The following is a 15,581-nucleotide window of genomic DNA, read 5'->3' as shown; positions in this document are numbered from 1 at the left end:
CCCATGTGGATTAATACAGTAATATATTGTAGGCCCCTGTGGATTAATACAGTAAAACATGGTAGGCCCATGTGGATTAATACAGTAAAATATGGTAGGCCCCTGTGGATTAATACAGTAAAATATGGTAGGCCCCTGTGGATTAATACAGTAAAACATGGTAGTCCCATGTGGATTAATACAGTAAAATATGGTAGGCCCCTGTGGAATAATACATTAAAATATGGTTGCCCCATGTGGATTAATACAGTAAAATATGGTAGGCCCCTGTGGATTAGTACAGTAATATATGGTAGGCCCCTGTGGATTAATACAGTGAAATATCCTAGGCCCATGTGGATTAATACAGTAAAACATGGTTGGCCCCTGTGGGTACAGTAACACATGATAGGCCTCTGGAATCATACGGAAACATGTTCGGCCCCTGTAGAATTGTACAGTAACATGGTTGGTTTCTGTGGAACCAGATGGTCACACTGGGACATCTGTACCTCCATCTGTAGAACAATTTCTGTATTTCTGTATTCTTTTCAGATACACTCGAAATGTATTATAGAAACTAATATGGTGAATAAACTTTAAAAAAACAAGCCTTTTTGTAATTTTATTAGTCATTAATATTATTGCTGTGCTCTTCTGAAATACAGATGGCACCAAAAGATAGCGCACAGAAAGCGTGTGGCAGATGTCTGGTCTCCAAAGCATAGGCCACTCACTAACAGGAAAAATATGTGTGTGCGCTCGTGTGTAGTTTCAAACATGCAGGCCTGTAAATTATGGAAGTTAATACTGCCATCTGCTGCTTCTGCACCTATATTCTTCTTTCCTGTTCGCTTTCTGTCTCCTCCTCTGTGCCTTCCCCTGGTCTCTCACCTTCTACTGATGTTCTCTGGCTGCCAGCCATGATCAGTCCTAAGAAGTTTATCTACCCCGATGAATGACGGTGAAACAGTGCAGTCGTTACTGCCGCCAGTGCCATTTCCCCTGTCCACAGCCACACAGATCTGTCTGTTCAGTGGAGCCTGTTCCTCCAGGAGCACAAAGATTTTAACAGGGTTGAGTCCACTGAATGTATACAGCAGGCAGTGTCATTTTGGCTTTGTGTGTCTGAAGGCACACACTGTGGTTTGGGGTCTAACAACTTGAAAGGGATCATGCAGATTATAATCTAAATATTTCTGAATTGATTTGACCTTTCTTTTTTCTTTTTCTATATAGAAGTGGCGTCTCCCATATTAACTATGACTCATCACTCAATGAATTGTGCTTCTTATGATTGATATATCCAGTCCAGAATATTCTGAAAACTATTTAATTTTTCCCACCCAGGTCTCTTACCACAGCTTATAGGTGTTGCCCCTGAGAAAGCCATCAAACTCACAGTAAGTCCGGATTTCAACATAATCAACTTGTTTTCATTTGAGGCATTTAGCATCTGGTTCATTCATAACATTTTTTTCCCTCAAAAGAGAAATTGAGATCCTTGATGTTTGCCTCCAGGTCTAAAACACTAGTCGTTAATACAGAACACATAATGGAACTGTGCAGTGCGGCAAACTCAGGTGTCTGATCTCCATTCATTTTTTCAGATGAACGACTTTGTGAGAGACAAGTTCACCACTAAAGATGACACCATTCCGCTATTTGCTGAGGTGCTAGCTGGTGGATGTGTGAGTATCGAAAGGTGGTGAGGGGTGGGGAAGTCTAGCATGCACACCCACCTTGTAAATGAGCAGAGCCTGAATGGCCCCTTGCATATGCCAGCTCAGTTAATTCTAGTGCAGAATGGAGCAGCCTAACCTGCTTGACCCTAATTGAGTTGGATGTACAGGAAGTGAACCCAAGGTTTTTTTGTCTTGATTAAAATATTATAGACTGGTTAGTTGTTTTTGGCCCCTGCCACATTTACAAACATTTTGTTTAACATGACGCCAGTCAAAGCTGTGTGTTCAAAAAATTAAATTCATTTGCTTTTAAATGTTTTGTAATATTTTATTATTACTTTTATTGAAATGTTTTACAGTATTTGCAGGTGTAAAAAAATTTTTTGTCTTCATGCATTACTACACTGTTTACAGAAGCTGTCTTGAACATTACATCAACAGTTGAAAGTCAAGTTTTCTGCAAGTTGACAGACCTCCCACAACCTATTCCGGTTCCAGAAAAAGTGTGAAGCCTCTGTTTAAACAGGCTGTTTGGTCTCAGAACCCACTAATTATGAGCAATTTGAAGTGTGACGCCTGCAAACAGCCTATTTTTACCCCAGCTAATTCACCATGCAAAGCTCCACTAAGGCTGGTCGCATCGCAGCATTGGCACTATAAGGAAAGCAAATTCTGCTCGAGAGACCAAATGGCCCCCAGCCTGGAGAGGCTGACAGGCAGAGAACAGGGTCTGGGAGGTTGCAACCTCTGGCAGGCGATAATTGGAGGAAGAGACCCCTGAGGGGGTGCAGATATATCTGCTGAGGCCCCGCTGTGCTGGACTGTGAGCGTGCAGTTCGGCAGCACCATCGCGGGAGACCAGTAAATACAGGAGAAGAACTTTGATTTACAATAGCACTTAAAATCATTCTTCTTCCCCCCTCAGTCCCTGTTATGCAATCTTTAGTTCTAAAAAGATTTCAGTATTCATATTATTTGAGGAGATGTGAGGCTTCACAGTCATCATGTTGGGTCCCACTACATAGCAGCAGGTTATTGAAAATGCATACATGCGGACATACTCCGTGCTGTCCACCAGACTAAAATGCACCACTGGGAAAGATGAGAGGGGAAATGAAGAAGGATTGATGAACGGATCTTCAGAAGGCCGGATACCACCCCCACCCTACCCCAGGCCTTTTAAAAAAAAAAAAAAATTTTTTTTAAGGAGACGACCTGGGATGTTTATAGAGACAGTGCCCGCCCTACGTGTCGCTACTGGGCCTCCTCAGTCCTTTTTAGATTTTTTTTTTTTTGGGGGGGGGGGGGGGGGGGGGGGGTGTATTGGTGATAAATGCATGAATCACTTGGGCTGTGCCCCAGGGCGTCCCTGCACTGTCTCAGTGCAGACGGGGTGATTCAGCGTCAGGGAGACGGGGCAGTGCTGGGGCGGGCTGTTCACCCCTGGGGGGGGGGGGGGGGGGCATGGGGAAGTAGGAGGGCTTTGGGGTTAGAGGTTATAGTGGGTCCCTCTCACTCCCCAGGCCTGTTCAAAATCTGACCCCTGTAGCCCTCTCTCAATGGCCTGTTTGTTCTATGTTTATCAAGGCCAAATCCCCTCTGCTGAGAAGTACTTATTTAATCGCTTTTAGATGCCTATCAATATGCTTACCTATGGTAATGGACATGCTCTTTCAGGTTCCTTCAAAATGTAATTTTTTTCTAAAATGCTTAGTGGGTTTAATTTCTTTTGTAAATGTGTGCCTTTGTTTTGGTGGACCTGGATCTCCATCTGGAGAGTTAACAAATACTGTGGTTTCACTCCATTAATTCCACTCATGTTGGTGAGATACTCTGGGGAGCAGTGGTTAGAACACTCAATTTTGGGGCATGTTCCCACCTGTACTCCTCACATCACCGGACAGTAACCCCACAGATTAACAAGGGGGTTAATCTCCACTTTATTATTTCAAAATGTAACAGATGAGGGGAGGGCTAGAAGTGTTTGCCATTTACATTTTACACCTACACAGATGGAAAGACAGAGCAAAACAATTTTTTAAATTTCAGATTTGAGTCTGTCAAGGCACAAGGTTTAGGCATAGACTGAAAAGGGTCTCACAAATGGCTTCCTCCTACTCAATAGTATATTAGAACATGATGGTGATATGGTGCCCCCTCTCCCTATCTCCCTCACATCCACCCATAGGCTGGAGGCTCCCAAGTGATCTTCACCAACCCGCTTGAGATTGTGAAGATCCGTCTGCAGGTAGCAGGAGAGATCACCACAGGTCCCCGGGTCAGTGCCCTCAATGTTGTACGCGACCTGGGTTTCTTCGGACTCTACAAGGTGGGTGAACAACAACCCCCCAGGCGTGGTAAAACACTTTCATAATTGTCATACGGTTTCACTCGATAGTAATACCACTTGAAGTAATGCAGTAATGGCAATGTATCATTACACTGAACAAGTATATGCAGTATCGTTGAAAATCTTTTAGGTTTTCACATAACTCAGCGGTCTGTTTTAATCAAAAATTAAAAGCGTAAGTGGTGTGCCTATCTGAGAGGCTGGAGTATATGATAGAAAATCCGCACTAGAGGCGCTGCACAACTGGATTAACAGAATTGGTTTATGTACTGTACTGTCAAAGGGACTGTCTGGAATTGGTGGATTATATGCTTCACTGACCATGACCGCCATATTGCCCCTTGCCCAAGAAACCAAAACAGTGGTTATCAAGCAAGAGACCACTGCTGGCAAGTACTGGCAAATTGAGGGTAGAGGAGAGAATTATCCTTGCTTCCACTGCTTTCCAAGTAATACGCAGCAGACAATACAGTGCCTATTAAAATCACAATTTCCCTTGAAGCAACTAGGCAGGGCTGTGTATTATTGTAGTCTCACTGTGTGTCTGGGATCTGTGCCACCACATTGTGCCCGGTCCTCCAAAAGCAGGGTCTCCCTATCCTGGAACCACAGCACACACTCTCATTCTTCTCAGTCATTGCCTTGACCCAGGTGACAAACATACTCTACATGGCCAAAAGTTTGTGGACACCTGACATCCAACATCTACTCCAAAATTATGGGCGTTAATATGGAGTTGGTCCACCCTTTGCTGCTATAACGATCTCCATTCTTCTGGGAAGGCTTTATGCTAGATGTTGGAGCACTGCTGCCGGGATTTGCTTCTATTCAGCCAGAAGAGCATTTGTGAGGTCAGGCACTGATTGGAAGATTTTGGCTCACAGTTGTCTTTCCAACTGATCTCAAGGATGTTGGATAGGGTTGTCAGGGGGAGGCCAGTCAAGTTCTTCCATACTGATCTTGACGAAACCATTTCTATATGGCAGTGGTTCTCAAACTCGATCCTGGGGGACCCCTGTGTATGCCGGTTTTCATTCCAACCTCAACAGCAATCCCAGAATTTTAACAAGCTGTTAATTTTTCTTAATTAGGTGCTTTTCATGTTTTAGAGCTGGGGTTCCAGAAAGGGCCAGTGTGGGTGCACACACGTGGTTCTACTAATAAATCACTAGAGTCATTGCTAAGCACCTTGATTAGTAGAATCAGGATCAGGTGTGTACACCCACACTGGCCCTTTCTGGAACCCCTGGGGAGTTTGAGAACCACTGCTATATGGACTTTGCTGTGTGCCCGGGGGCACTGTCATGCTGAGACAGGAAAAGGCCTTCCCCAAACTGTTGCCACAAAGTTGTAAGCACAGAATTGTTTAAAGATTTTCAACCCTGTTAAAATCTTGCATTAAGATTTTCCTTCACTGGAACTAATGTCTAGTGCACCCTACACAATTTTATCCAGGATTTTGTAGTCACAGACAAATTTTCTACAAAAATCCCCAGTCTTTGCTTGATCGGTGCGCACACCTATGACCAACAGTATTCTAATGTGACATAGTCAGAGACTCACCCGATCCAGTCTTAAGCTCCCCTACGACTCTGGCGAGAATATCAAATTGGTTTGTTTTTTATCTTTAGGCATGGTTCGTGTAGTGTGTGATACACAAACACAGCACACGGAGATCTAGTTCATTACAATCTTGAATCTTGTAGTGTGACCCCCTGTGATTACCAGTCTTTTGTCCATTGTGTTGTGTGAGCGTCTCTAGGATTAAAATACCAGTGATTTTTAGGGAAGGCAGTGTGACATGCCCTCCACTGCTACGATTTTGTTAGGATTTTTAAAAGTCGTGTAGTGTACACTAGGCATTAGGGGCATAGCCCAACCCATGAAAAACAGCCCCAGACCAAGGGGTGTCCAGATACTTTTGGTCATATAGTGTATCTCGTACAAATTATATCAATAGGTTGCAGGTTTGATCTATAGGCAAGAGTCAGATCTGTATGGATAGTTCTGTAAATAAATTAAAAAAAAACATAAGTTCAGCTTTGCCATTACTTTGTATTCAAGAAGCCATTTGAATTTCAAAATTATACATGCAACCCAATGGAAGTCCACTGTCATCAAATTGTCTAGTTTCCATTGGTTAATGTTTGGGAGCACTCACCCTCCCCTGTCTGCTTCACAGGGAGTCTGTTAAAGTTAAGGTCTGTAGCTCTGTACCCAGGTGAAGCAAGTAGCTCCTGAATTAATTTTTCGGGGGTCGGGGGTTTGTTTCTATCAAAGGGAGCAAAGGCCTGTTTCCTGCGGGACATCCCTTTCTCCGCAATCTACTTCCCTGTGTATGCCCACACCAAGACTGAGCTGGCAGATGAGCAGGGCAGGGTGGGGCCACTGCAGCTGCTGACCGCCGGAGCCATTGCAGGTACCTACCATTTTCCCCACACAGATTCCCTCTCTCAGATGTTGAGGCCTTGCCTTATGCAGCCTCATACAACTTCACACATGGCAGAATTTTCTTATTCGCTTTGTAAAAAATCACAGGTGTACCAGCTGCCTCCCTGGTAACCCCTGCTGATGTCATCAAGACCAGACTGCAGGTGGCAGCCCGCGCCGGGCAGACTACGTACACCGGAGTCATGGACTGCTTCAGGAAGATCCTGCATGAGGAGGGCTTCAGGGCCCTGTGGAAAGGAGCTGGAGGTAGGTGCCAAGGGGCTCCGTGACTCCAAAAAGAAACGTGACAGCTACAGCCAAGGTGTTGCCAGCCATTTGAGAAACCTCAAATTGGCAGCGTTAGTAATTTCTCTGCTCTCTCCTGCCCACAGCCCGCGTGTGCAGGTCCTCACCTCAGTTTGCAGTCACCCTAGTTACCTATGAACTCTTGCAGAGATGGTTCTACATTGATTTTGGAGGACAGTAAGTACATTTTGTACTATATGTATTGTTCTATATCACAGGGTGTCTGCAGGTGTCAGGACATTTTTCATGCCACCTAGAATGAAATTTAAGACCAAACTAGCGACGAAAATAAACATGAAAAGTGAAAGATACACTGTTCTCAACTGAGTATGTAATATTGTCAAGAATGAAGCTAGCAGAAGTGGTTTTGGTATTTCACAAACCACCGGATGCTCTTGAAAGGGAGCGAAAATGTGGCATGGAATGGAATGCTCTTAGTCTACTGCATGAGTGGACTCAGAGCATTCTATTCCATGCCACATATTCGCCACACAACCTGTCTCAGCGCACTGGATTAAGAGCCTGAAAATAGCACTCATTTGGGCCTCATTCAAGTAAAAATTTGATCGTAAATGGGAACATAAATGTGTAGATTAGATTTACAATTAATTTGTGGTTATACTTGGAGAAAAAAAAACATCCTTTAAAGTATCAAGTACATAGATTTAACACAAAAACATACAAACATCTAATAAATTTACATTCAAACTTTTGATGAATGCAGTTCTAAATCAACATTAAGGCAAAACGACACTAATTACTTGAGTTTAAGGACAAATGATTATTACAGTGAAATAAGAAATAAATACATTTGCCTAGCAAGTAACGTTAGCTGTGTAAACTGTGCAGGATGAAGCAATTGGAGTCTGCTGGCGTGCTCTTCAATACTGTTTGTGCTTCTCGCTTTGCATATGGGATTCTACCGCCCTGAATCCCATTGTACCAAGCTTGAAACATTTGCGACATATAGGTACTGTATCGGGCTTCGGAGACATTTACGGGCACGGGTTTTAACCACGTTGAGAGTATTCGCTTTTCTCAAGCAAGCCATTTATCGTTAAACTTGCATTTACCCATGAAGCCATTAGTTTGCTAGCTTGGCTATCTTACAGAGAACGCAGATTGTTACCTCGCTTGACTGAATCCGTAATTTAGCAGAAAGGAAAAAAGTCGTCCTGTCAGAATCGCTCCTACTGACAGTAGGACTGTTTAGGTTGCCTTCAACGTTGCCTGGTAATGTAGAAGCACCGCGAACTCTTGCGGTCACGTGAATTGACCTAAAAAGGATCCTTGCGCATTTAAAAAAAAATTGTTTCTATCGTATTTGGTCTTCTTTCAGTTTATCATTTGGCAAAACTGTCACACCGTATAGTCAGATTGGGAATACATCGCCTCAAAAAATATTTAAGACTTTTCAAAAACGAATTTAATACCTTTTAAGGCCCTTTTTATATAAATATTAATTTAAGACTATTTAAGACTTTTCAAGGACCTGCAGAAACCCTGTATCATATTTCCCTTTATACTTTAATGATAAATCGATTGACTTGTGTCAAGTCACATTTAACCTCATCTCCTCCTTCCCCAGCCGCCCTGCCGGCTCAGAGCCGACTCCCAAGTCCAGAATCTCAGAGCTTCCTCCTCCCAGCCCCGATCATGTGGGAGGGTACAGACTGGCCGCGGCAACGTTCGCAGGAGTGGAGAACAAGTTTGGTCTGCACCTTCCCAAGTTCAAGTCGTCAGGCGTGGTGACGATTCAGCCACCCGCTCCCAAGGAGGAGCCGCAGGGCTCTTAAGACTGTCCTTTCACAAGTGCTGGATCCCGACTGGCTGCATGCTTTGTGAGCCAATCGTCCACTTAAAACATTTATGCGTGATTTTCCCCTCCCATTTAAAACCATTGGCTAGAATGAAGCTCACGTTATGGGTTTCATTTCTGGCCATTCAGAAGCGCTTTTTTTATTTAACCCGCTGCATGAATAGTGCTTTGACGATATGCTTTGTGTAGCTTGCACAGTGTTACTGTACATATTGTACATCTCTGTACAGAGACATGACTGAGTTGAGCCTAAAAAACGTAGTGACTTTCACCAGTGATGCTTCCATGTCGGGGGCATCTCTGCAATCAAACATAGTAGCTTCATATGGTGTACAGATGTTTTCAAAGTGTTTTATTGAAAAGAAAACAAAAAAATCATGATCAGAATCTTAGTAAATAATTTAATGCATTTCATTCTTGTATTTTATTGAAATAAATCATGGGTTTAATTTGATGTGTGGAAAGAATGTCCTGCTCTTGGTTACACAACAGGGGCGGGCACAAAAGGTTTAAAACAAGTCTGTGAAAGGGGGATTCATACACGTTAATGAATTCATTTTAAATGCGGATTGCAAACATTTGTAAAATACATACCATATGTGGGAAATATCTCACTTTTTATCTCTAGTCCCAGTGAGGTTCTGATCAAAAGGTTACTTGCGTTTAAACTGTCCATGGAGACGAGTGAAACAACTTCATTCGGTTCAGGAAACAATAGTAGAAAGTAGTGTACATGAGCCTTCAGAGGCAAGAAAAGAAAAGCTGCTTTTTTTAAAGATAGTTTTCATTCAAGTAGTATAACAATTTAGGTTATTCGATAAGAACACTACAGTTCCGCACATAATGAATTAATGATTAAACTACTATATTTCCAGAGACCCAGAAGCACTGGTAGCGAACAGCGGTTATGGATTGGGTGTCATATGGCAGAAAGGGGTGCATCATGTAAGGACTGAGTGGCACTGCATCGGAATGTGGCTGGAGTGCAGCGATACGGATGTTCTCACTGAATATGTGACGCATGTGAGCTTTAAGGCTTTGGGTTCTTTTCCAGAAGTCATTACAAGTCAGAGTACGAGCCCATTTTTTGATTGTGTTTGCAGTTTGAGGTTGCTCGCCAAGCCTTTCCCAAAAAGGTTTTTTTTTTTTTAGTAACCTGCGCATTAGCAAGCCGACAGAAATATGGCTGTGGCCCCAAATACGAGGATTAAAAAACAAGATTTGCATATCTGGTTTGACTGGTTTTTGCTGCCACAAAAAGAAAGAAAGATAAATGCTCTTGACTGCTGCTGACACCCCATAGTAAAACGTACAATCGAGTTGGAAACTGAAAGCAGGTCCCTATACCGCCGTTTGAGGCAATCAGGCTGACAAGTGCTGAGCGGCCAGCTCCTCTGCATCGTCGCGGTTCTCGTTGATCTCCGCCAGTGTGCGGCCGAAACGGGTCCACTCGTCACTCCGGGGAACAGCAATTTGCTGTAAATAAGACAATCATTTGCAGAGTAAGCAAGTGTAAATATTCATCATGCCCTTTATCTTCTGCTTCGAACTCGCTGTAATTATTTTTTTACGATCTGCAGCGGCTTCACTCTGGGGTTACAGGATCACAGGCAATTTTCCCTAATTCTCACGGGGACTCGACCCCTTGCCTCGAGAGATCAAGGGCTACAATCGTCCTGTATCTTTGGGTACAACCATCAATGGTGTAGCTGATGCACACTAAACACACCATCCTTAGGGGAGGACCCTGCCCTGACAGGAAGTTAATTGCACTCACTAGTGGGCTTGGAGAAACTAGAACCTTAAATAGACATATCTCGCCTTTACACCAACAGCGCTCAACCTCTGTTTGCTTCAGTCCTGCTTCGTGTTCTTCAGTCTTGGTTTGGGAAAAACATTCCTCAGAACAATGTAATATATAGTGGCTTGAGAATAGTGCAATGGTTGAGAGCACTTTGCCTTTTCATTGATTCATTTTAATTTAATCTAATTTCAGCGTAAAACTTTGTGTAATGTCCTTGAATTCCTTGTAACTTCAGCAGCAGGTGAGATCAAACTACACAAGTTCTCGAACGTAAGCCCTGCTCACCTCTCCAACATCATAGATAAGGATCTGCCCATCAGAGTCGCCCACAGCAATTTCTCTCCCGGATTGGGCCCAACGGACCCGGTTCAGAGCCGGGTTTCCCTCCACCGTGATGCTGGCCGTGGGAACCTTCAATGACAGTGCACTTCCATCAGATAAGCCCCCTGTGCCTGGGAAAACCAGTCCCCAGCCTTTCCCAAATAACTGCCATTTCAGTCTGGAGAGTTTGCTACAGAAATATTAAAATGATTCTTTCAATAAAGAGCCTATTTGTTAAAAAAAAAAGTGTAATCAACTAGCTGGCAATTCTTAAGTGGGCTGTCCAGTAAAAAAAATCCTTCAAATATGAATCTGAGCAAATACACAGCATTGTAAATGCACATTGGACAAATCGTTATTGATTCTGCCATTTTTATACTGGCACTAGCATATTGCCAGGGCACTGAACTGACCTGAAAACAGTAAACTACTACACCTGCCATTTCCCAGGTGAGGTGTGACTATTCCAGGAAATACACTATTAGCTATGAGAAAATCTGAAACACAACATCAAGTTGAACAGTACTGATCTCAGGGTGGTGAGTAACAGAACTAGGCCTCGGTAATGGCCTGTTCAATTTGGCTCCTCCACACTGCAGACTCCACAAGAATAAGCACTGAATCATTTTCTTGGTTTCTCTCTGTGAAGCAACAGTGTCACAACAGTAATGACAGCGTCTGTGTCTGTTTACTGTACCTCTGTGTCGTTGTTGAGGTTCCACAAGTCAAGGTGGCCCACTCCGTCCACACAGGCAAACAGGGCAGGGTGGGTGGGGGACCACATGACATCATAAACATAGTCCGAGTTGTCCTCAAACGAGTACAGTGGCTTGTTGTTCTGCAGGCAAGAGAAGCAAAGGAGCCATAAACAAGTTGTCATAGGACAGTTACATCACCAGGGCCCACCAAGATAGACACATACTCAGGCAGACAAAAAACTGCCCACACATGAAGTCAGTATCCCAATTCAGAGCCGGACAAATACAGCAACAGAAAGGGAGGGAGAGGAAAAGAGCAGGCATGGTTCAATAACAAAAGGCTGCGTAGGCTTGCTTTATAAAATACAATACAATGGGTGGTAGTCCTAGTTCTGAAGGGGACAGGCAGGGGAGAGTACTGAGACAGTGCTGTACACACTGGCATCTGTGGTTTGGAGTGGGGTGCGGATTTCCAACAGTACCTTGGTGCTCCAGAGCTTGACGGTCCAGTCAAAGGAAGAGGTGGCAAAGAGGTGGGAGAAGTCAATGGGGCCTACGGCAGTGTGACAGTGGATCCCCGTAATGGGCCCGTGGTGCCCCTCAAACATCTCGCTGATCCCCGCTTTGCTGTAAGAGACGACAAACCAAATGCGTACCCGTTAGGATGTTTGACTGCCGAGCTGAACCCCGCTTTGCGGTAGACAAGACGGCACACCCCTTAACATTGCCCCTCAGGTCGTAGGTCTTCCTATAAACACATTAAATGTAGCACCAATCCATTTAACATGTTTATGTGCAAGAAAACACAGCTCTCACTGATCCCATCTTGGCTCATGCCCCAGCTTATACACAACGCACATTATCATGGCAAAACACACTCCCGCTTTGTGAACTGCTGCCTTCTTATGCCCTGCCAGTAGTGTTTCACAACATCTCTTCACAAGACCTGAAATTATTTTTAGCATGGCATATTTTATTAAAGTCAAGTTCAATCAAGGATTTATACAGGCAAGTTAGCAACTAATAATGTCCAAGGCAAAGAGAAACCAGCTCTATACCAAACTGAGCACTTAAAAAAAAAATGGTGGTGTGGGAGAAAGTACGTCAAAACCTCATGGCATGCAAAGTCAGACCCAGCTGCACACCACTGATGTGTGGGCAGGTTATTCTGGATTGATAAATTTGGGGCCCCTAAGATCTGAGATGGAAAGCAAGGAGTTGCTTTCAAACCCGGCAAGGTCGCTCAGAGGGCCTGGGGAGACAACATGGTCTGCGTGCCCTCTGAGTTCTCCTTCCAATAATCGCTCAGAAAGTAAATGCACAAGACAAGCAAAGATTGTACATTATCAGCCGGGATGAGGGTTCCATTGTAAATGAAATTGGAAATCTGTAACTCAGTTATGGAATTAAACATCCAATGAAAAACCAAGCAAAACAGCCACACTCCTGCATTCCTCACCAACCAGCGTGATGAATGGAATTAGCACACTATCAACTGGATTGTAGCACGAGTTCAACTTGTGAATTTAGACTAGAGCATGCACTTCACAGAGGAAAACACTGAACAGCATTTAATTATGAAATCCTTTGCAACTGTTGCATGGTAAAAAAAAGACTGGTTTGAAACCAATGTGATACATTTCAAATACAGTTGATACATGCAGCAGGGCTATTCCATGCTCCTTTAAGATGGACTGAGTTTAAATGGAGATAAAGGACATTGGTTGGGATTTGAGCATAAAACAACAATACACACAGCAAAATGATGCTGGGCTCTTGTACACTACAGCTAATGTAGCACAACCTGGGCTGGTAGCACTATTTTTTTAGATTAGTCTGACAGTCAATTCTGAGGTAACTATTTGTCAGAATACTGGTGGTCCCGTCTGCCCTAGCTATTCATTTGAGCCAGAGGAGAAATACAAAATCCTGCTGGATAAAACCAGAAGGTAGAACTCACTTCAGCACCAGGGATCATGCAGGGAAAAGGCTTGTCAAGGTATCAGCATGAGCTTTGTGCATTGTGATAATTTCATTGTTTATAAATTCACTGGAAAAGCATGGTTTCTCCTCAACAAGCTATCTTGAGCATCATGTGCAATATCCATTTAACTAGTCCAGCTTTTCACTCCATTTCAAAATATCTGAATCATTGGCATGTACTGATTAAATTTTATTCCACATAATTCTTGGTGTATTTAGACTATCAACAGGAGAGGGTGAGGAAGTGGATTAGGATGCAGGTTTCATAAACCATGAAGATGAAAATGTGGGCAGGCGGCATGTAATGGTGTTACAGGGAGGGAAGAATGTTAGTTGGCAGGGTTATCCCCATTTCACAGAGAGGTACTAGTTGATTGGGCACCTGCAGGCTGCCTGCATGTACTCCTCTAACAGAATGACTATGCAATTCAACTGGTGGACTGTGCAGTGAAACAAAGCAGAGACTGACTGCAGAAGATAATGGGTGCTTTTCTGGGTTCTCCCAAATTAATGAAGAAAGCTGCAGGCTTTTAGATATGACTGGGATTCTATTAAATGCCTTTCCCCCTTTTTGTCCAATACTCATTGCAGCCTCCACTGTCGATTAGGGATTGTGTGTCACCCCGCAGTCCTGCCAGGCACAGTAGGCGGTCCGGATTAAATAGCAATTAATTTTGATTTTTAATTTTTAATGGGAATGGGGATCCTCCCCTCTCAGGATCCCATTACTTTTCACTCTATTCAACAAGCTGAGCTGTTGTGTAGCCTTCACGTCAGAGGATTGGGTCACATGCCCAGGCACCCAATCTGCCAGAGGTGTAGAAATAGCCAACGATACCCTGCCAATCTTCCATGGGTGATGCTACTGACCAATCATGAGCAGCCCCACAGGACTCCTGGCCACTGTCAGAAGTAGATGCCAGAACACGTGGAATGTCACTACTACTAGTGTTTCCATCAGAACAACCTGCTAGACCCTCACCAGTCTGGCTTATGAACCGGGGACTCAACATAGACTGCCTTCCTGGCTGTGACGGAGGCACTCGCCACTGCAAGAGCCTCATGCCTCTCCTCTATCCTGATCCTCTTAGACCTGCCTGAAGCATTCGACACAGTCAACCACAAACTACTCCTCTCCACCTTGGTTGAGATGGGCATTTCTGGGAGTGCCCTGTCTTGGTTTGCTTCCTATCTTGCAGATAGGACCTACCAGGTCACCTAGATGGGGTCTGCCTCTGCTCCTCATCCCTTAGTTACAGTACCACAGGGATCTGTACTGGGTCCACTGCTGTTCTGCACATACACCAAATCTCTTGGTTCAGTTCTTAATTCACACAGCTTCTCCTATCACTGTTATGCAGACGACACACAACGCTTCTTCTCTTTCCGCCCCCTCTGCTTTACAGGTTAATGATAAAATATCTTCCTGCCTGGCTGACATCTCAACCTGGGTGGCCAGCCACCACTCTCAACAAAACCGAGCTGCTGTTCTTCCCATACAAGACCTCCCTACTATGTAAGCTCTCAATCACGGTTGATGGCACCACAGTGACTGCCTCTCACTCTGAAAAGAGCTTGGAGGTGGTCCTGGGTGACCAGCTGGTCCTCAAGGAGCACATCAAGGCAACATCACGGGCCTGCAGATTCCTCCTGTACAACATCAGGAGAATTCGACCATACCTAACTATGCACTCCACCCAGCTGCTTTGTGATGGCCACTCCAATACTTTCACTTTGTTTTCTTTAAGCCATTTTGTATGCTTAGGATCATTGTCCTGCTGGAAGACCCAGTTGCAACCAAGTTTTAACTTTCTAGTTGATGTTTTGAGTTGTTGCTTCAGTATTTCTAGATAGTCCTCCTTCCTCATGATGCCATCTATTTTCAGAAGTGCACCAGTCCCTTTTCCAGCAAAACACCCCCACAACATGATGCTACCACCCCCATGCTTCACAGTTGGGATGGTGTTTTTCAGATTAAAAGCTTCACCCTTTTTCCTCCATACAAAGTGATGATCATTATGGCCAAACAGTGCAATTTTTGTTTCATCTGACCAGAGAACACTCCTCAAAAAGACTAGGTATTCGTCCTGGTGATCACCTGCAAACTTAATTTTGGCTTTTTTACACCGGTCTTGGAGTAGGGGCTTCTTCCTTGCGCAACAGCCTTTCAGGCTATACCGATGTAAAATTGTCTTAATGGTAGATA

General features: G+C 44.0%; 2 protein-coding genes across 5 annotated transcripts in view; one reads left to right on the top strand and one right to left on the bottom strand.

The window, feature by feature from the left end:
* Window positions 1-9,018, top strand: part of slc25a12 (solute carrier family 25 member 12) — a 52,451-nt gene extending 43,433 nt beyond the window's left edge. For both annotated transcript variants that reach the window (XM_035410239.1, XM_035410238.1), the window contains exons 12-18: window positions 1,330-1,382; window positions 1,590-1,670; window positions 3,853-3,993; window positions 6,295-6,433; window positions 6,553-6,711; window positions 6,837-6,927; window positions 8,339-9,018. In XM_035410239.1, the coding sequence (XP_035266130.1) occupies window positions 1,330-1,382; window positions 1,590-1,670; window positions 3,853-3,993; window positions 6,295-6,433; window positions 6,553-6,711; window positions 6,837-6,927; window positions 8,339-8,546 (872 nt within the window). In that variant the 3' untranslated portion in view covers window positions 8,547-9,018. The remainder of the gene's footprint in view (window positions 1-1,329; window positions 1,383-1,589; window positions 1,671-3,852; window positions 3,994-6,294; window positions 6,434-6,552; window positions 6,712-6,836; window positions 6,928-8,338) is intronic.
* The window catches only part of dync1i2a (dynein, cytoplasmic 1, intermediate chain 2a), a 54,061-nt gene continuing 47,446 nt past the window's right edge, over window positions 8,967-15,581 (bottom strand). For all 3 annotated transcript variants that reach the window (XM_035410240.1, XM_035410242.1, XM_035410241.1), the window contains 4 exons: window positions 11,875-12,019; window positions 11,392-11,532; window positions 10,659-10,784; window positions 8,967-10,045 (listed from right to left, as the gene is read on the bottom strand). In XM_035410240.1, the coding sequence (XP_035266131.1) occupies window positions 9,932-10,045; window positions 10,659-10,784; window positions 11,392-11,532; window positions 11,875-12,019 (526 nt within the window). In that variant the 3' untranslated portion in view covers window positions 8,967-9,931. The remainder of the gene's footprint in view (window positions 10,046-10,658; window positions 10,785-11,391; window positions 11,533-11,874; window positions 12,020-15,581) is intronic.

Source organism: Anguilla anguilla, chromosome 3, assembly GCF_013347855.1.
Source record: "Anguilla anguilla isolate fAngAng1 chromosome 3, fAngAng1.pri, whole genome shotgun sequence".
In the NCBI taxonomy this organism is placed as follows: Eukaryota; Metazoa; Chordata; class Actinopteri; order Anguilliformes; family Anguillidae; genus Anguilla; species Anguilla anguilla.
The sequence above is the reverse complement of the archived record's forward strand: the minus strand, read 5'-3'. Positions and strand labels throughout refer to the sequence as shown.